Raw genomic sequence first — 21,203 nt, 5'->3', positions numbered from 1 at the left:
TCAAACAATGCAGCACACACACACACACATGTATACCCGCACACACACACACACACACACACACACAGATCTCACCAGATTGAGGCCAGCTGTGTCTGAGTCAGCATTGTGGTTGCCATGGCGTTCCTCACCTGCAGACCTGGCAACAGCATGGATAACATGTCATGAATAAGGAAGGGGGGGGGGGGTTAGGGCAATTTGCAGCTATACAGCTGGCCCCCCCTGAGACCGAAATGCACCATCATTACTTTTAGTCGAAAGTCAATTTTAAATAATTCATGTGTGCGCCCACATGAACAAACATGCATGCAGGCAAACATAGTTTAAATCTATGGTTACACAGATTCCTTAAGAACATGTCATGAATAATGGGTGATGACCATTAACAAGTGACCAGCCTAGTCAGCCTAACCTATAAGCAGCAAGCATTAGGGAATTGTTTCTTGACAAAGCTTGTAATTAGCGGAATGAAAATATTCTGACAACACAAGTATTCAATAATTTCAACACTAAAAAACAATATATTCGAATCCTTGAATCTAATTTCTCTTTGTTTCTTTCTTGTTCCGCAAGAAACTGGTCCAACAAGAAGTGGATGGTGTTCCTGGTGTGACTCAGAGCGTGTGGGCCTTAATGTGCACGTGTTAGCAAGTCACTTAGCGGGGTGAAAACACCCACAGCTCTTGGCCAACACACACAGGCGCTCTGCTTCCCGTGGTTGTGCTGAGGCTGCACGGGCGTTAAAGGAGGGAGGGAACATCCACGGCATTACATGGCCGACGCGGTTCAGTAAAGCCTCTGACCTACACCTGCATTCCAGTCGACTGATTAGCACACACACGCACACACAATGTCTTTTTCCTATTTGTGTGTATGAGGACTCTATGCTGCATCAAAATGTACCTTTGGGTACAAAATAAAGTAAGTTTAGCACACACACATTGGGGTGTGTGTGTGTGTGTGTGTGTGTGTGTGTGTGTGTGTGTGTGTGTGTGTGTGTGTGTGTGTGTGTGTGTGTGTGTGTGTGTGTGTGTGTGTGTGTGTGTGTGTGTGCAGAAGTTACTTTATTTTGTACCTCCTGTTGGAAGACCTCCAACAGGATGCCTGGTTAAGAAACCTGCACTTCCTTCCTTTTCACACGTAGCAGAACCACTGAAACGTTAGGGACAAGAGGAGTCCTTTGACAGTAGCTACGGGTCCAACAGGATGTGGGCTGAAAAACACCCATATTGCTGTTGAGCACTACTGCGTTCCCCATGGTCGACATCAGAGGGCTCATGCCCGTTGCCGTGGGAACCATTGGGGTCGGGGAGGTCAAAGAGCAGGGGAATATACATCGACCCCGTTGTGACCATGTGCAGGGGGTACACCAGGGGGCAGCGGCGGCGACCGGGGGCTCACCCGTGAGGTACCCGGTCATCTGTTTGTCCAGACTGTTGAACTGCTGACGGTACTTGAGCCTGGAGGCGTGGGGGACCGACCAGTCGCTCGGCACCGGGAGCTTGGAGGACAGCAGGGCGGGAGAGGAGGAGTTGGAGCTGGAAGACAAGAGGTGTGCGGTCACGTCTCAGCGGCCGCTGTCAGACAAGAGACACGAGCGCCGGTGGAAGAGCCTGATTCTGAGGAGAGCAGACGATGCTGCACTTAATGAGACACTAAAAGGTTCAAGTGGTAAAAAAATAATTAATAATAATAATAAGAAATTATATATATATATATATATATATATATATATAATGTGCTTCATCCCCAAGTGCTGTTAGCCTCCTCAACTGTGTAAAACCTAAAATATGCATAAATGTGCAGTTACTGCAGCCTATTGCGAGGCACATTGTTTTGTAATGTTTTGAATGTCTCTTCCCCCTGGTTTGGGGGAATACAATACAACATTAAGTTGTAGTGTAATTGAGACGCAACACTGGCGAGTGTTGGCATGATTGAGCACATCCACCGCGATGACAAGGAGAAGTGTTACCCTAAGATAAGAATACCACAGAGAAAAGTACTGCACAGTGCTCACTAACTCGGAGCAACCTGTTTGTTGGTATTGTCTTTTAGCAGACGCTTTAATCCCAAGAGAATAACAGTGGTTCCAGATGCATGTCATAACAGTTATTTTATTTTATTTTATTGCACCTGTTTATTGTACACGGGTATAATTGCACATATTTTGTACTGTTATCTCTGAGTAATAGCTACTTATACTTATACCTAGGCTAGGTATTGTGGGTGCATGGTTTTGTTTAGGTGGGATATGTATGTATACATGTGTTGTGTTGTGTATGCATGCCGGCTGCTGGACGATCTTGCTCAACAACGCCTACAGATATGTTGGGGACATTGGTGTATCGAACCCAGTAACTCTCCATCGGGACCGAGAATCTACCTACAACCGCCCAGCGCCTATTTCTAGGTTTCTGCGTGTGCGTCTGTGAGTGTACCTGCTGGATCCGATGTCGAGCAGGGAAGAAGTCCTGTATACTCCCACAGAAGGCGAGGCGAAACCCAGCGGAGAGGAGGAGTAGCCCGCAGACAGAGGAAGGCCTTAAAACAGGGACGGACAGACGGACAGACACGACCGACAATATGACCAGAGAGCAAGAGTCTAGCGTCCACCAAAGTTCACATCCATGCGTCACATTTGCCACCCCACAGAATGATGAGGCTTTACTTAATAACCGAAAAACTTTGTGACATATTATACCACCAGGTGGGAGTGTGATTAGCTGTTACAAGCCGTTTTGGAAATCGACCTCTTCTGACATCACAAGGGGGCGACTGTCCACCCAGATGTGTGCTGGATAGATCAGTCTACCAGCCTACCCAGTGGATTGTATCAAATGTTGCTCATTTATCCGTCATACATCGAGGTGGACATGCCCACTTGTGATGTCAGAAGAGGCCGATTTCAAAAGGGCTTGTAACGCCTAATCACACTCACACCTGCTGGTATAATATGTCACCTTAAAATAAATAAGAGGTCCAAATGAGACAAAAAAGGAGGGACAAGAGGAGTGTTTTACCAGTAGCTACAGATCCAACAGGATATGGCTGAAAAACACCCATATTGCTGTTGAGCACTGCTGCGTTCCCCATGGTCGACATCAGAGGGCTCATGCCCGTTGCCGTGGGAACCATTTGGGTCAGGGAGGTCAAAGAGCCCATGGGTGAAAGCCCCGGGCTGCCCATAGCGAGGGGGGTCAGCATCCCAATGCCTGGACCCGACATCATGGACAGGTTCGACATAGCTCCCATTCCTTCGGTTTGGAACACAAAAGACCGATGATTGATCACACAGCATTTGTGTTGCCGTGAGTCATGTCAGAGCATTCCTATTGTACGCTTGTGTGTCAATTCCTTCAAATGTCGAATCCTTATTGTAGCAAAACCTGCCAACAAGAATCTCTTGTTGTCGGGTTTGATTGATGGGATGCATGCCATACCATAAGCGGCGTTGAGAGTGGGGGCGGGCACGGGAGGCTGCTTCATGATGATAGGCAGAGCTGAGGGAAGGGGCGTGCCTTGGAGTTTGAGCTTGATGAGCTTCATGGCGATGGAGAACTCCAGCCGGTCCATCTTTCCATCCTTATTCATGTCAGCCAACGCCCTGGATTGGGGGGTAACGAGGAGAGACAGACCGAGACACGGAGAGACCCATCGACAGACAGACAGACAGACGAAGAGAGTCAGTCAGACAAGAGAGAGAGAAGCAGAAAGGACACACAGAGAATAAGACAAGGGCACATAGATGTTTTAAAGGTGGCCTAAAAATGAAACGTTTAACATGTTTGAGATGACTGAATGCTTTGGGATATTTGCTGCACTGCACGGTCGCAGTGTGTCTGTGACGGGACAGAGACCAGTGTGAACCTCTCACCATATCTCTGCCAACGTCGAGCCAGGTAGGCCAGACTGCAGGAAGAACTTCCGTGCCTGCTCTCCTGCAGAGCGGACCGACAGCACAGAGAACACGGATGAGCCAACATCATTACAATTTCTTTCTGAAATGTTTCCCATGGCTGGTAGTGTGTGTGCATGTGTGAGTGAGTGTGTGTGTGTGTGTGTGTGTGTGTGTGTGTGTGTGTGTACGTGCGTGTACGTGTGTGTTTACCTGTAATGTAGCCCATGGCAGGAAGGAGGGTGTCAAACATCTGGTCATGTTTGTTCCTCTCCTCTGGAGAAATCGCCCATTTACCAAGGCTACCTAATAGGGAGAGACACACACAGATGAGAGCGAGACACACACACACACACACACACACACACACACACACACACACACACACACACACACACACACACACACACACACACACACACACACACACACACACACACACACACACACACACACACACACACACAACATATGCTATAGAATTTAGCAAATTAGAAATCATAAGTCCATTTATTCCATATTCATACATTCAGATCCACTTGGGTAAATCAATAATATCTCTCTCTGTCTCTCTCCTTGTCTGATACTCACAGCTAACAGTCCATAACTCAATGAAACAGACAAATATGTACAATGTTTGATCTAGTAGCAGCAAACACACAGTAGTGTACACACAGATACAACCATGTACGGTCAGACACAGGCACAGGCGGACAGACCACATGCAGGCACAGAAATGAATGCCCCCAACCCACCCACCCACCCACCCCCACACACACACACACACACACACACACACACACACACACACACACACACACACACACACACACACACACACACACACACACACACACACACACACACACACACAGAGTGTATGAAACTATCGAACGCTTGGGTAAGAGTTGAGCAGTGAGAGTTTGGCTCTGTTCTGCTGATGCCCACATGCTTGTGTACACACAGAGCAGAGTACGTACCATTCATCTTTGCAGGGGGCAGAGATGGGGAGGGGGATCTCCCTTTAGTGTCCTCAGCTACTGCTCATAGTCATCTGCAACGCACAAACACAGCCTGCACATCAATCAATACCGCAGCTATGGAAAAACAATGCCGTCTCTGACGAAGGCAGAGAGAGCTAAAGCTAGTGCGAATGCGAGTGTGAGTGCGAGTGCGAGAGAGAGCGAGAGAGAGATTCTGATCAGTCAGCAGAGCTGAACAGGGCTTCTCCTGTTCTGTCCAGTAAAGGGGCTTGCTGGACGCATCCCAAACATTTTACATGCTGCCCCCTGCCAGTGGGACGTGTTCCAATACTATCCCCCATCAGCGTACATTTAATTAGAGTTCAGCCCAATGTGAACAACATTTACCCATGTTATGACAAATACACTGTGTCCTACACGCCAATCATTCCTCAGAAAACCTGTATATGTGCACTGGCACACACACTCTGTGTACAGACAACAGCACGAATCAGGTAGTATGTTAAAACACAAACAGAACAGACAGTAACATTTGATGGAACATGTCTATGAAAAGGATATAGTGAATAAAGTTGACATACTGTCAATCTGCATGTTGACTGTCTTACAATACGATAAACACTCTACTCATGGATATTGCCTGCCACCTTTCCAGTGTTTTGGTGATACTAAAACGCCCTCACACATTACGCACCCTTCTGGAGACGTACTCTGATCCTTCTTTGCAGTTTGGTAGAACTGATCCTACACATTGCATGGCTGTCGTGTATTCAGCACCTGCTTCTTCCATGACTTCCTCCCTGCCGTCATCTCTCTGGAGTCACATGACCGGGTCAGAGGAGGGCAAAGAATGGAATGCCAGTCTCAACACTAACCACTTCCTCTACGTTAACCCACGGACAGAGGAATGTTTTTGGCAACAGGAAGCAGGAAGTGACATGCTTTTTTGCAGTGCAAATTGCTGTGATGTGATTTGATGGCATGGGACGGGATAAAAGGGTCCTGAACTCCTGCATGATAAAATAATCTATATTTTGGACCGGGGAGGGAGACTATTGATTACTAACCTTTTAGCTATAAAAAGGCGCAGTGTAATAATATATGGACAATGGCTAATGGGAAATAAAGAGAAAGAAACTGAGAGAAAGGCGCAGTCATGTGTTTTAAGTGAATATGGTCATTTCACTAACGATTGGATACCCAGTGGGGAGTAGAGGGCCGACAGGGACTGGGGACTCCACTGCCTGCCATCTGTCACTCTCCCACTATTGTTCCTACACAGTCAAATCCTCCTCCGCCTCCATATCTTCTCCAGTTCTAGCCATCTCACGTAGCAGTGGGTGCAGTGAATAACGTCAGAGGCTCTACTACTCCCTGACAACATTTTACTTATTTCTTAATTTTAATTTTCAGTACACTGGTCAAAAATACACACACACACACACACACACACACACACACACACACACACACACACACACACACACACACACACACACACACACACACACACACACACACACACACACACACACACACACACACACACACACACACACATTAATGTTTATTATTGCTTTTTTATATTTTATACTAAATTTATTCATTAATCAAACCCAATATGTATTGTTGATTAAGTGTGTGCATGTCTGTGTTTCTCAGGCCAGGACCAGAGGCCTGAAGGCTAAACTGACTGTCACCTGGCCAGGTATATGCATGTCTGCTTAGACAGCCAGCGTGTGAAAACAAAGAAAAGTAAAGACAAGCTACAACAAGCATAGCTAGCACAGTAGCAACAAGCTGGTAGATAACTTTGAACAGACGGACGGAAACATTTCATTGTTTCCAGAACCCGGTAGGCTAGCTGGTGGAGATTTGACGGATGGATGAATGTTTGACAAAGGGACTGTCTTGGCGGAGTCACCAATTTGCAAATGTAATGCAAATTCACATAATGGCAACCCCTTCAGACACAGACACATGTGCGCACGCACACACATACACATGCCCAGACTCACACGTCTGAGTAGGTCTTTGGCTACCAAATGAACAGAGCCGGTTGGTGACACCCATACTTGGAGACTGTGTATTTGCACAGTGATAAGTGTGCTGTATGATCACATTTAGACTGAGTCATATTGAACACCACATAAAAGGCCGATCAACACTTGCACGTATAATGCTGCTGGCTAATCTGTTCGCTTATATTCATACAAAATAAACCAGAGAACTGGCCCCAGATCTACCAAAAGTAATGACTTACAGCAGGCTGTTCATTTAAAACAATCAAGTTATCCATGGTAAATCGATGCAGTCGATGTTTGGTGTCACGGGTGTGGTGTACCAGACTAGCCTATCTGATGCTTAAAAATACATGACTAAATATAGATGGCGGATGTTGAACAATTACGTTAATTATGGCCTTACGCTACAGAATTATGCACACTAAAAATGTATTTCCTCTGAACCAGAAGTGGGAACCAGTGTTTGTACACACACACACACACACACACACACACGCGCACACACACACAAGTGGGAGTTTCAACCTAGATGTATGCTGGATAGATCAGTCTACCAGCCTACCCAGGCCAGCGGACTGTCGCAAATGTTGCGTTGGATCCATCATACATCTAGGTGGACACTCCTACTTGTGATATCACTAAAACACAGGAAACCAGAGATTTTCAAACAGCTTGAAATTACTAACCCTAGCCACTAGACACTTCCCACATGCACATCTGCACCTAAAATAATGCTATTATGTGGGGGTCACTTCCCTAGGTTATTTTCCCTCCACCGTATAGAAAATGTGCGTTTCTCCCATCATCACTTCCAGCTAGCCGCCAGGTAGGCGTTGTGAAAGAGAAGCCTTTCTTGTCAGTCCCCTTCAAGACTTTCTCAAGTGCTGCATGTGCTACCCGCCCTCACACATGCCTTTCTTAAAGAGGCCTCAATGCAGGCTAAAAGCATTGTGTCAGATTTGGATTGATAAATGTTTGCCATTATCTGTATTGTATTCATGATAAGGCATGGCATGACACAACCACTAATGTTCTGTGTTGAGCTGTCCTGATCGGGCTAATCCATAAAAGGAAGAGGTTAGACATATGGTTTCTTTCTGATTTATTGGGAATTCAAAGTACAGGATTTATACTCCTGAGTGATTGTGGCATGAAATAAATAATATTTTTCAAAATAAAGTATTGCAATACACTTTGACTACTACCGATACACATTGAACAAATGATTTATTTCTGAAAGTTGAAGTTTGTCCGAAAGACAGAGTAATATTTATAAGGTATCAACTGTATGTTCTTAAGGGAGTTGGGAAGGGCTAAACCAGTTACATGACAGCTAGCTATAGCTATGAAGCTATTGATTCATTTGCAGGGCAGATGTCATAACTACACTTCATGGTAGATACACCGCACTGCTTATCGTTTTGTTTTTTTTAAAGGAGGAAAAGGAGGTGACTACAGATGGGGATCAGATCGTGTTGTTGAGTACTGTGTAATGCACATCTCACTGACTAGACCAGAGGCATTACAGGGTAGAATTACGATCCAGTTAAACACTAGATGTTGCAGGCTCTTCCGCACGTCTATGCCTGAGATACCAAAACATACATGGAGTAGTGTGTTAAATAAGAACACAGAGACAGCCAAACTCTAGCCAAACGTGCTACCCCAATATGACATCAGCACCTGACAGACATGCATTCAGTCCAGGATCCTCATTGATTAGAACCACAGCTTACTGTAGACGTCATCCGACGCCAGTAGTACTTAGAATAGAACCATGCAGGACCGTATTCACATCGATAACAATCTGGTTCATGTATCTCTCTCTCTCTCTCACTCACACACACACTCAGATAAACCCATAGGTGACATTCCCCAACCACTAGCAAGTTTCATGACCTGCTACCTGCTCAACTTGTTTGGAGGTATTTAGGAATCTTTGCAACGTTTCTGTAATTGAAACCTGTTTCAATTACAGAAACGTCAAATGTGTACATCATAATCAAACAGAAACATAGCCTACATGTTCGAAAAAACCTTGTTTGGCTCCAACTCCTAGTGAATGGTTACTAGGAGGAATTATTTCGAGCTTGGTATCAACCTTCTAAGAAGGCAAAATGTACATTACAAAAAGCTGAACTATACTTTAATTGTTAACGGTTGGAGACAACCTCAAACGCAATCCTGTTTATTGTTTACATAGCTCCAATATCTCAGTATTTAATAACAATGTCAAACTTACACTTATGCTTGAATAGGCAGTTTCGGGCTCGTACCTCTCTCATTTCTAGCAAACACCATGAACTTCCAATCTCTCTCCGAACCAATGCTGCAATCCAATAATCCTGAAGGATCTCGCAGGTTACGTATTGATGTTATACTAAAGCAGAACACGAACTACTCGGGGAACGTTTACTGAAGTTGCCTACGAGCCTGTTGCTGACAGTTTCGTGTCACACAAACAACATGGCGTACTCGTATTCGAGTCGGATGGATGGGGAGCTGTAAAACCAAGCACGGAGTGGGAGGAGAGAGAGAGCGAGAGAGCGAGAGAGCGAGAGAGAGAGAGAGAGAGAGAGAGAGAGAGAGAGAGAGAGAGAGAGAGAGAGAGAGAGAGAGAGAGAGAGAGAGAGAGAGAGCGAGAGAGAGAGAGAGAGAGAGAGAGAGAGAGAGAGAGAGAGAGAGAGAGAGAGAGAGCGAGAGAGAGAGAGAGAGAGAGAGAGAGAGAGAGAGAGAGAGAGAGAGAGAGAGAGAGAGAGAAGAAAAATACAGGAGGAAATTATTCCAAATAAGTATTAATACTGTGTCACTTTTCATACAGTTGCCTTTTGGCTGGAAGGGAATTTGGAAATATTTGAGTGGACTATTTTCTCTTTTGGAGCCCATCATATCAGCATTACAATACTTTGGAATAGTATATATCCTTTTATGTTATTTATAATAAATAGTGCACGTGATTTGTTCATTTTATAATTTGATTGATCGTACAACAGGATCTCTTTTGTATTTTTTAAGGGATACGGACCATGTATGCATAATTAGAGGCTGCAGAACCCAGTTCATCCACACAGGGCGGTGCACAAAGTCTACCAGGTTTCTGACTACTTTACGACAGATTGGTTTTCAAACGTGCCATAAAGCAGTTTGTCCACAAGTGTGTATCAACATCAACACCTGCTCGTTTAAAAAATGTTTAAGAAAAAAACAAGAAGGAACATTCGGCAAAGAAAAGGAGAATCAAGCGAGGAAGAGGATGAACATAAAATTGAAAACAAAGATGAAAAGAAGAAGCTTCTTGACAACTCCGCGGTGACCAAGCCGTCTCAAAGTTCACAAGGCCGCGGTATATCGTGCAGTTCAAAGCGAGAAACGACGCCGCCAAAGTCGGATCAGAGCGAAGGAGAAGATGCTCTTGACAGCAGACATTCTACTGAGCAGAAACAGAAAGCAAGCGCTGTGCTTAGTTTCTCCGAGGACAAAGACGGTAAATATAGGGTGATGAATATGGATGGAAGTGTCTGATAACATTCTTGTAACACTGCTCTTCATGCAGTAGAGTAGACTACACTACTTGCATAGGTTTATAACGTGTTTTTTTTTTTTTACATATTTCTTCCCCAAAAATAATAATTGTATTATCTTTGTCGTTTATTGTGTTTTTACTTAGCTGAAGGAGCGGAGTTTAAGCTAAGGAAGTCATCCGACAAAGCAATCGTTTTTCAAGCCAAAAGAAAAGAAGGATCATCAGCGAAGAATACCCACAGAAGCCGTATGTACCGGGGTTCCTACCCTTGAACATGGATACTGCGACTTACTGATGCAGAAGCGACTCAAGATTGTTTTATAATTAACGTATACCTTTTTATTTGGACACCCACTACCGACATATATCCCCCTAGGTCCAGTGCAACGGGCTCCCCTGCCGTCTGGTTCACCCAGGCAGGATTCTTCGAGTCCAGCCTCCCTTCCCACACCTGATGAAGAAGATGATAGTGATGGTTCTACATCATCGCTCTCAAGTTTGTCCTCCTCGCCAGCCTCTAATCACTCTGCTTACAAACCAGGTTTGTGTGTGTGTGTGTGTGTGTGTGTGTGTGTGTGTGTGTGTGTGTGTGTGTCAAGAAAGGGGTAATGTTTTTTGAAAGAGTGGACTCATCATTGCTCATGTGTGGTATAATCTAGTGTCCTAAATATTTCTTATCAATCTTTTACAATGACAAACACATTCCAACTCTCCAGCCAACACAACTATGCTTTATCGATTCTCATGCAGTTGTTAGTATTATTATCATAAACCAACCGTCTCCAAGATTCAACCACTGACTGCTGAAAGCCCAATGTAAAGGGGCTGGTCCGTGATCCCGGCCTGTACTGTGTCCCTGTAGTTATAATCCCCAGTGCGAAAACCATCAAAACGGCCAGGAGGCAACGTCAAGAAGCAAGATCCCAGAAAGACTTCATTTCCCTGGGTAGGGATGGCCGGAGCTCTGCTGGCAGCACCCCAGACCGCCGCAGCAGGGACAGCGACCGCGACGACGACGAACCAGATGATTGCGAGCGAAGGATTGAGTTTGCCCCGCGTGCGAAGAGCGTTCGAGAGAGGATTGCGGAGAAACTAGGTAAGGGAAAAGTGATGGGCAAGTTATGTCATTTTCACACGTTGGTTCCGTGAATGCCTATGTTAGTTGCGCAGCTGTGTCATTGCGTGTCTTGTGTGTTGGGACAGGAAGCAGCGATGAAAGTAAATCTGACTCTGAGGAAGAGGAGCAGAAACTTTGGGAGGAGACTCAGATTTTCAAGGGACTCAAAAGACGTCCAGGTGAACAGGTAGGGGAGGCCTTTTCACTAGACATTGTTTATGAGTTGGTTTGGAACGGTAGATGGCCGGCCACCACTACTGGGACCTAGCATAAAGAGGAGCTCATACGAAACACAAATCAATGATAATCAAGCCAATAATACATTGTTCATAGTATTGATATATACACAGTATTGATTTTAACTTTACAGACACTTTTTTATGGTTTACTATTACTACTGCTGGCCAAGTTTGCATTTGCCATTTATGCGCTAACATTTGTCAGCCCCCAGCAACACCATTGGCCTCCAGAACTAATATGAAGCGAAAGAAAGTCAAACTCCCGCTATCAGACTTTAGATTAATCATTCAAATCGGATTCTTCATCATTCAATGAATTTTATCCCGTTCAGAGTAGCCATGAGTTGTACTTGCAACTAATCTCACTACTAAATCTCACTGCATCTCATTCAGAACTTGTGTAATATTAACATCCCCTGTAATGTTAACATGAACCATCCCTGGTTCACCAGAGTCCTTCAGGCAGTGAAGCCAGCAACTACAGCAGCAGCAGCAGAAGCCGGAGGAGAAACCAACACAGGCAGAAGAAGGCCGGCTTCAACTACCCAGAGAGCCTGCCGCCTGTCACCGTCTCACTGGTGAAACGGAGGCTTGAGGGAAAGTCAGTAAACGCTATTTTCCGTCAGCTCTGCGTTCATCCTGATTTAAATTAATTCTACACTTGTAATCCCATTTCAGTAAGCCAGTAAAGACCCATTTTGGTTCAATAAATGACACGCTGACTTCAGTTCAAAGTCACCAAGATCTTCCGTTTCCTTTCATGCTATGGCGAAGCTCGCCTCAGGAAAAGTGCGGTCAAGGCTAAATTCCACTTCTGCCCCCCCTCCTCCTCCTCCTCCGTCCAGGCTGGAGTCGCTGAAGGAGGTGCACCGAGCGCGGCAGGCGGAGCTGAGGAGGATGGAGGGGGACGTGGAGAACGCCAGGAGCTCCATGGAGAACCTGGAGGGCAGCGCCTCGGACAAGCAGCTCCGCTTCTACAGGGCCATGACCCAGTACGCCAACAACCTGGTGGAGTGTCTCCAGGAGAAGGTCAGAGCTCACAGCAAGTGGATGAACCTAGTGTTATTGTCGGGTTTGGGTATTATTATTATTATTTAATGTTTAATCTTTTCCTATATTTACAAAATATAGGAAAAGTACAAAATCTCATCCATGGAAAGTGAGCTGAAGTGTGTCGTCCGTGTGCCATGCGGCCTCATGTGTCTGCAGGTGGTGGAGATCAACTTGTTGGAGCTGGAGCTGCACACTCTCCTGGCAGACCAGATGGAGTCACTGTTGGCCGACCGGAGGAAGAGTGTCAGAGAGCGGGCCGCTCACCTGCAGCAGCTCACCCGTGAGTAGCCACCGACATGTGCACGTCAATGTATTGATGGATGCAGCAGATTTATTTATCACCGAAGGGAATTTAAGGAAATATAAGGATAAATAAAAAAAGTTGAATTGGCAGTTATTATGAAAAAAAGGCTTGACTGGCTGGAGGAAGTGTGTCCGTGTCCGTGTGTTTGTGGGCCCTCTGAGGAACGGCTCTGCTCGTTTGGGTCCATGGGGGTTCTTGAGTCGGTCTCATCTCTTCCTGTTCTCCTCCCCAGATGGCTCCAAGGAGCAGGGCCTCGACTCCTCGGATGGGGCTCAGGGGTGAGTGTGTCTAGTGCTCACCGTCAATTTTTGCTGGAAATGATCTGTTAATTGTTTCCAGACTTACAGTGGTTAAAAACCTGTATTTTCATGTTGTATAGATCTGAAAGCTTACACGTTTAGAATATTAATTGTATTGGTCCAACTATGTGAATTAAAGTGGATATCTTGAGGTTCATTGTTCATTTTTTTCAACCTATCCTCCACTCTTGTTTCCTACGCGTCTCAGAGAGGTGACTTATGAGCAAGGAGGTGTGAAGGTCTGTAGCGACATACCAGAAGACATGCAGCCTTCATCTGAGGAAGAGGAGCGACTGCAGAAGACGAGGGGTGAGCCGGATGACGCAGAACAGCACATAAACATAGTTTAGCAACACGTTCGCCTTCGTGTCATAATCTATTATTTCTCCTTACGTCTCTTTCTTTTGTCTCATTCTGTTTTTTTCCCCGCCAGCTGATATTCTTCTGCGGGCCCAGACTGTGTTCTCCGACGTCCAGGAAGACTTTTCAGACATTAAGAAGATCCTGTCCCGCTTCGTGGACTGGAGAGGAGCCTACTCGGACTCCTATCACAACGCCTACATTAACCTGTGTCTGCCCAAGCTGCTCAGCCCTTTGGTACGCCATCAGATGCTGGCATGGGACCCACTGAAGGTAAACGGAAATGAGACACACACACACACACACACACACACACACACACACACACACACACACACACACACACACACACTCTGCTATGAGTTGAGGAAGCTTAAAAGGCATGTGTGGGTATGTGTTTCAGGATGTCTGTGCCGACTTCGAGGCGCTCCCCTGGTACCAAGCGGTGGAGACATTCTGTCACGGCCAAGGCTACGAAGAGCTAGAGGACTCGGACACCAAAACACTGCCCAGTGTCATAGAGAAGACGGTCCTGCCAAAGATAACGGGTGATAACCGGCTTCTGTCACATTCATCCAGCAACAGAAACGCTCGGACTGCCTTCCATTTGTCATTGACCGTGTCTTCCTGTGCTCAGCCTACGTTGAGCTGGTGTGGGACCCGCTGTCTCTCGGACAGACGGCCCATCTCTCGGACCTCTGCCACAAGCTGAACGAGGACTACTCTGTCTTCAGCGGAGAGCGTAGCAAGCCGGCCAAGGTAAAGCAACATACCGAAACGTACAATGTGTTTGTTACTTCCGCAACATGAAGGACGGGCAGCCGGGCATTATTTACCTTATAGTATATTCAAGTATCTATGTTAAAAAAACGAAAGACAATTTGATATTCGACATATCGATCACAGATCGATTCACATATCGTAGTGCTTCCGGGTTGCTGGTAGGAAATAAAAACAAGACCACCCAGCTTTTGAAAGGCAGTGCAGGGGGTAATGAAGTAGCTTTGTGTTCCATGCAGGTGTTGGTGGAGGTGCTGGTGACCAGGCTGAGAAGCTGTGTCGATGAAGATGTCTTCATCCCTCTGTACCCTAAAAAGTGAGTCGACGGGCTCGTTATAAAGTCCCTATGTGTACATGTCAGGTGTTATATGAAATGCACTCAAAGCGGCTCTTTCACGCTCTCCGGGATAGAAATTCAGTCTGTATATCCAGTTACCTTGGTGAGTAGGGTAATGAAAAAAGAATGCAAAGGCAGACGCTCAGATCGCAGAGAAAGGGAAATGCGATCAGACCACAGTTTCGACAGCAAAAACTCTTTGAATACCAGCTGTGAAAAGAGATTTGGAAATTGTGTATTCATGTCTACTCATTTCTATGCAAACCATAATGCAATATAATAATGATGAAAGTGCTTAAAAAAAATAATAATAGTGGGAATTCAGTAGAGATTACATTTAAAATGTGATTCATCAATGGAATTGATCAACTCCCTATGTGTTCATCAAGTACCCCTCCCTAATGGCCTGGAAGGTCCAGAGACAAAGGTTGAACTCCAAGCTCTTCAGTTCTAGCAATGTTTGAATGAATTTGAAACAACAGCAAAACGGCACCATTAGTCAATTTCTCAGCCTATTAAATGACCCTCGACCTCAGTGGTTGGATGCTCACTCTTATGGGCACTAGCTCATAACCTCACGGACCCGGATCCACAACGAATGATCCACTTCTGGATTGCTTCTTTGGAATTGCCTCTTGATCTTGTCCTTTTTTGTTTGTTGAATTACTATGACTAAAATATATTGTGTGGAGAGAGACCGTAAAGTGGGTTGAGAGAGGGATGTTATGATATATAGAACAGGCATGATGATATCTCAGAGCGGCTACCTTGTTAGCGTGTTGATCTCAAGCATCTCAATAGCTTTTTAGTCATTACCTTACTCTGATATGAAATTGACAGTCATTCATTCCATTTCCCTTGTTTGTGTGCATTAAATTCCAGGTTTTTGGAAGACCGAATGTCCCCGCAGTGTCTCTTCCGTGACCAACAGTTCTGGACCGCGGTGAAGGTACAGCTCACTAGAATGGGGTGATAGATAGATAGATGAATACTTTATTGATCCCCAGGGGAAAGTCACAGTAGCTTGTACACGTCGCACACAGCATACATATTCAAGTTAATAGAATTAAATAAAATATCCACATGGACGATAAAAGATATGCTCTTTGAGAATGTGTGACATGATGGTAGTGCAAATAAGTACAGTGCAGGGATAAAGTCTAGAAGCCAGCATTACATATGGACAATAAAACGGAATAATGCCTAATGCAAGCATATTAATAATTTTAAAAGTATTGTACTGATAGGATGGCAATGTGGCATACTGCGGAACTTTATGATTTAAAGCATGTAACATCATCGTATACATACAACCAAACGTGTGTGTGTGCGTGCGTGTGTGTCCGTCCTAGTTGCTAGGTAACATGGGGAAGTGGGACACGCTGCTGTCTGAGTCTGTGCTGAAGGAGCTGATGCTGGACAAGCTGCTGAACAGATACCTGATGATGACCCTTCTCAACCAGAGCCCAGCCAGCTCCACTGTGACTGCATGCAGCAAGGTCACTATACATAGCACACATACGCGTGTGTCAGTCTTTATGCGTGCCTGTGTGCGCAAGAATGCATCTTTTTGCCTGTTTGTATTTTTTTTTATGATATACTCACCAGGTTCATTAATCTGTATATTTCCTCCCCTCTAACTTTACCCTTTCCTTGTTTCAACTCGGTCTGCAGATAGCAGGCAGTCTTCCCCTCTCTTGGTTTACGGGAGAAAGTATGTGCCCACCGCAGCTTCACTCTTTCACCAACCACCTGGTCCAGACGGCCCACTCTCTCTGCAGCGAGCAGCCCCCCCAAGAGCCCGACACAAGGTAAGGCCATTCGGATCGTGCTGAGGGCTCATCTGATGTGATTACCATGCAACCGTGAAACCCAAGCACCTATTTGACTTCCACTGCTTTCCTTAGCATTTAAACAAATGGGGGCGGGCATGCTCGCATGGGCAGTAGCCTGTTGTTATAGTGGCCAAGACATTATTTATGGACACTGGCCACTATGTCTTCACCACCTTATTTAAATCCTGATTCTGGTTTCGGTGTGTTCATGCAGTATTGTTTTTGATTTTCTATGGAAAACAGGACCCCTCTTTTCCAAGCACTGCCTTTTTTTTAGACACAAACACTACGCTTTACCTCAGCAGCCCTTTTACCTCAACCCCTGGTTCAGGAATATATTTTAGGCAATTCGTGTTCTGTTGCTTTTCCTACCACTTTAACTAGTGGTGGTTGTAGCAAAGCCTGTAACCTGTGCACACTGATTACTCAATGCAAACAGGTGTGCAGCCTCACCCAGAGTCCAATCACTCTGCCAGGTGAGGCTGCTTAAACCAGCCATCCACACATTCTCCCACAGGGCTGAACATGGTCAAAGGGGCAGGGGATGTTATTATAGTGGCACAGCCATTGTTCAATCCCGATTCCAGCTAGAACTGACATTGACGATTTAATTTGTTTTTCATATGTTTGCATATATATGAAAATATGGATGGATGTATATCCACATTTTTGCAAAACAGATTATAGGTAACTAGCATTCTTGATTACCGGTACATTTTCAAGATAAACAGTACAAAGCACAATGTGCAAAAACTAGTGGTTGGAAATGTTCTTTAAATTACATTGTCAGGTAGACACTCACTTTAAGGCCAAAGAGAACTAGGTAATTTGCTCCGATGACGTATATCATGTTTTTCATTCTCATTTATCTTTTGAACAGTATTATTTCCATTTTTTAAGCATGCAGATGCATTTCTGTGAATCATTCAAGTCATGTGTTGGAAGACTCCGCACTTAATTCGGCCTCTGTTACCCCCGTGTAGGTCTGCCATGGTCAGTGTTCTGAAGGTGCTGAGTAGAATACGCTGTTATGACCCCATCATGAGCATTGCAGAGAAATATAATTACCAAGACCTCATCTACACTCACCAACTCACCAATCCAGACACCCTATGAACTGCAAGACGACGACCACTCGTTCTTAAATGTGACAACGTCGGAGTGCTATGTTTTGAGCTGGTTGGTAGGAAGGTCTTCCATCCGTTGTGATGCATTGCCTGTATTTAGTAGCCGCTATTGGTTAGAAGCATCTGGAAGATCAAACATGACCCAATGTCCAATGCAGGCCACCTCATATTTTTATATAGGAATGATTATTTGCGATGGCAACATTCCACCTGCAATACTGAGCATGATGTGTCTGAAGAAGAAAGCGAACAAAACAATATCACTTTTTAACATATTGAGCTGTCATGATCACCATTTGTTTTCATTGCCTGACAATTGCTGTAATAGTGGGTCTGTTTTTATATATTGTATACAGCAGGTAAATGTATGAGACAAACATGACAAATAAATGATTTGATGCATTACATTTTACAATTGTATTTTAATTGAGTAATTTAGCAATGCAGAGGGTTAAAGGAATCTCTCAGACAAGGGTCGTAGATCATTTTGGTTGCAACTGCATAAAGGAGATCAAAACACTGTTCTTAAATTTAAATTCAAAAGGAATAGTAACATTGAAGTGCATAAGTCAGTGAGATGATTTTTATCTCCCATTTCTTCTTACAAATCATAGCAGAATAGAAGACGCATAATAAATATATATTGCTAAATTGTCCAGTGTAATCATAGTTCATGCATACAAATGACAAATAAATCAGCAAACAATGATAACATATGTTTGAAGATACATGTCTGCTTCCCAGTATTGTGCAGATAAAGTAATGGTTGGAAAATGCCACAAAAAACTCCCAGATATTCACCACTTAAATATATATTCTTAAAGAGTGATTATAATACTTTTCAGAGACATGACCGCCAACACAGGACCATACATTTCAGAAATAATCCCCATATGCATTAAATGACGTTGAAGGCTCTTCACTTCATATTGTTAACCCCTTTTCTCTTGTCTCTGCTGGCCCTGGCTGGTTCAGGGACCAAAGAACTGATACAAGTTGACAGTTATGGCGAACCACGTCAGGCCACTCTGAACTTCAGGGTTCAGAGTGTAAAAGATTGCATGGCACAACACAGCTTTAAGTTCTTACTGAATTACACAAAACTTCAGCCTTTTGGTCAAATTTAACTGGAAACAGACTATATTTGTTTTTGCACTGCCAAATATGCCCGTCTTATACCTGCCTTTTTTCCGGTATGGTCCGCGCGTTAACACTAACACTCTAATATACCGGCTTTATTTCCCACCCCAATTTACCCTCTCGGAACCTGCACATATTGGCATGTTTCATTTTCCCTGCACATATTGGCGGTGTCATTTTCACGTAAATGTGATTAGGCGGCATCGCGGTTCCAGGGGCGGGACTTGGGCAGAGGTGTTGCTGTGTGGTCTCTCCAACGGAGACGGATATCCCGACGTCCCTGAGATGTCAGGATAAATAACATGTCAGCAAAATAAAGAATATGTTTGGGTTTTTGCACTTGTAAATAGTTAATCGCGTTTTTAGCCGACACTCAGATGTCGCCTACTCATTCTAGCATGTGAGTGGCTTGAATAAAAAATAAAATAAACATAGTATGCAAATTATTCTAAAGAGGTCTACCGTCTGTGCGTAGCCCCGCCTACGCCAATGAACCAAGAAAGCCGGCTCATTGAAGAAGGCGGAATATACCCCCGCGGTTTTACAAAGGCAAGACAGTGAAATTGCCGGGTGTGCCAAGCTGTGACCGTATCGGCATGGCAGTGTAAAAATCAAGTACCAAATAAACCCACAAAGCTCCACAGGCAGGGTCAGAGCAACCGGGCCACTACCAGCAGAATAACGTGCAGTACGTCATACGCCATAACAGTATAAATGTAAAGGAATCGCCGACATAAAGACTAGGTCACACTTTGGCAGCTCTAAACTCGGCTGCTAATGAACCTTTGGTTCTTTGAGCGATTAGCCACACCACTCATAGGTTGGCTGGAAGGCCCACCACCAAATAAGGAAGCAGGATAATATTAATAATAATAAATTAAATTTATATAGCACTTAATATGGTACTCTAAGACGCTTGAATGGTACCTGCCATAGCTTGCTGGAAAGTGGCGAGGGCTGGGGATACGGTATGACATTTTCAGAGTGAATTTGTCGTTGGTAGAGAAAGTATTGTGGTGAGCAGCACGGGATGGACGAGACGGCAGCCCAGGTTCAGCGATTATGTAACTCCCGCGCCCCATAGACCACAGGACTGCGAGAGTTGCCTTTATGAACACAAACACATAACACGAATAAACACACTCAACCTAACCAATTAACATAAACGTCTCACTGGTGATAGTGTCGTACACGCCAACAACACAAGTACACCACCGCCTAGGTATACCCCAATCCAATAGCCAATCCAATAGTCTAAACCCCCCAGGATTCCTTACGGCACACTGAACACACACCAGCAGGGTCCAACAAGCAGGACAAATTTAAGGGAATCTCCTCCAGGGAAAGGGTCTCACATATTGCCATACTTATATGGAAAAGCTCAGCCACCAAATTAATCTTTTGTTCCATGAGTGATAAGAACCATGTAGGGAAGCAGAAAGGTGCCTATCAGTCCTTGGAGGTATGTTGTGATTGTGAGCGCTAGAGGCTCACACTTGTCATGGGTTGAATTTGTCATTGAATTGTCAGAGAAGGTATTGTTATATTCTGGAAACATGATCATCACCCCAAATGCTCCTCTCTCTAACTCTAACTTGCTGTGAAACTGTGTCAATCTACCTAGCATAGCTCGGCTGGGTGTGTTGTATAACTTGGAGGGGATTTGGGAGTGCCTATAGTAAAACTTTTTGAAACAAAGAGAGACGTATGGGCTGGTCAGCAAACAGGATATGATTTTATTGATAACATTATTTAAATCACTATAGATCAGCAGTGACTAGGGATATTTCCAAGTCCTTTTTAGATAATAACATCTTATATGTTTGTGAAATTTACTTAGTGTTTTAACAAGCAAATAATACACAAAGAAAAAAATTCAATATACAGGAAAATATCACAATATAATGAGAAAATATGTCTATATAACAGGAAAAGGCTTCAATATAACAGGGAAAGATTTCATTATATCAGGAAAGGATCACAATATACAACCCAGTCTCATGGAAATATGTGACACTGTCACGTCACGTCAATCTATTCATTCATGATCTGGGACACGTAATTACAATTTTTTTCGTGGCAAAAGCACAAATTTCAAACTCATTCTAAAAAGAAGAGATGAAGCAGCTACCTTTTGTTGAGTCGCGGTTTGCCTAAAGAGCAGCGCATCTGCATTAAATATAT

The 21,203-nt window shown here is 44.4% G+C and overlaps 2 protein-coding genes across 6 annotated transcripts in view; one reads left to right on the top strand and one right to left on the bottom strand.

The window, feature by feature from the left end:
• LOC132472307 (intersectin-2-like) overlaps positions 1 to 9,419 on the bottom strand; it is a 35,673-nt gene extending 26,254 nt beyond the window's left edge. The window contains exons 1-9 of one of the 5 annotated variants that reach the window (XM_060071861.1): positions 9,148 to 9,419; positions 4,879 to 4,972; positions 4,112 to 4,204; positions 3,878 to 3,941; positions 3,444 to 3,607; positions 3,024 to 3,257; positions 2,442 to 2,544; positions 1,402 to 1,538; positions 76 to 139 (exon numbers count right to left, since the gene is read on the bottom strand). In XM_060071861.1, the coding sequence (XP_059927844.1) occupies positions 76 to 139; positions 1,402 to 1,538; positions 2,442 to 2,544; positions 3,024 to 3,257; positions 3,444 to 3,607; positions 3,878 to 3,941; positions 4,112 to 4,204; positions 4,879 to 4,885 (866 nt within the window). In that variant the 5' untranslated portion in view covers positions 4,886 to 4,972; positions 9,148 to 9,419. The other 4 variants (XM_060071859.1, XM_060071863.1, XM_060071860.1 and 1 more) reach the window with 4 other exon arrangements.
• A 593-nt stretch (positions 9,420 to 10,012) lies between these two features.
• gcfc2 (GC-rich sequence DNA-binding factor 2) lies at positions 10,013 to 18,294 on the top strand. Its single transcript, XM_060071865.1, has 18 exons — positions 10,013 to 10,389; positions 10,573 to 10,674; positions 10,805 to 10,969; positions 11,291 to 11,524; positions 11,632 to 11,732; positions 12,237 to 12,385; positions 12,630 to 12,813; positions 12,994 to 13,117; positions 13,374 to 13,419; positions 13,649 to 13,749; positions 13,874 to 14,073; positions 14,204 to 14,348; positions 14,438 to 14,559; positions 14,820 to 14,896; positions 15,800 to 15,866; positions 16,270 to 16,416; positions 16,592 to 16,728; positions 17,736 to 18,294. Exons 1-18 carry the CDS (start codon positions 10,095 to 10,097, stop codon positions 17,866 to 17,868), a joined length of 2,529 nt encoding a protein of 842 aa, XP_059927848.1. The 5' UTR covers positions 10,013 to 10,094; the 3' UTR covers positions 17,869 to 18,294.
• The last annotated feature ends 2,909 nt before the right edge of the window (positions 18,295 to 21,203 follow it).

Source organism: Gadus macrocephalus, chromosome 14, assembly GCF_031168955.1.
Source record: "Gadus macrocephalus chromosome 14, ASM3116895v1".
Taxonomy (NCBI): Eukaryota; Metazoa; Chordata; class Actinopteri; order Gadiformes; family Gadidae; genus Gadus; species Gadus macrocephalus.
Note: the sequence above shows the minus strand (reverse complement) of the source record. Positions and strands in the feature narration are given on the sequence as shown.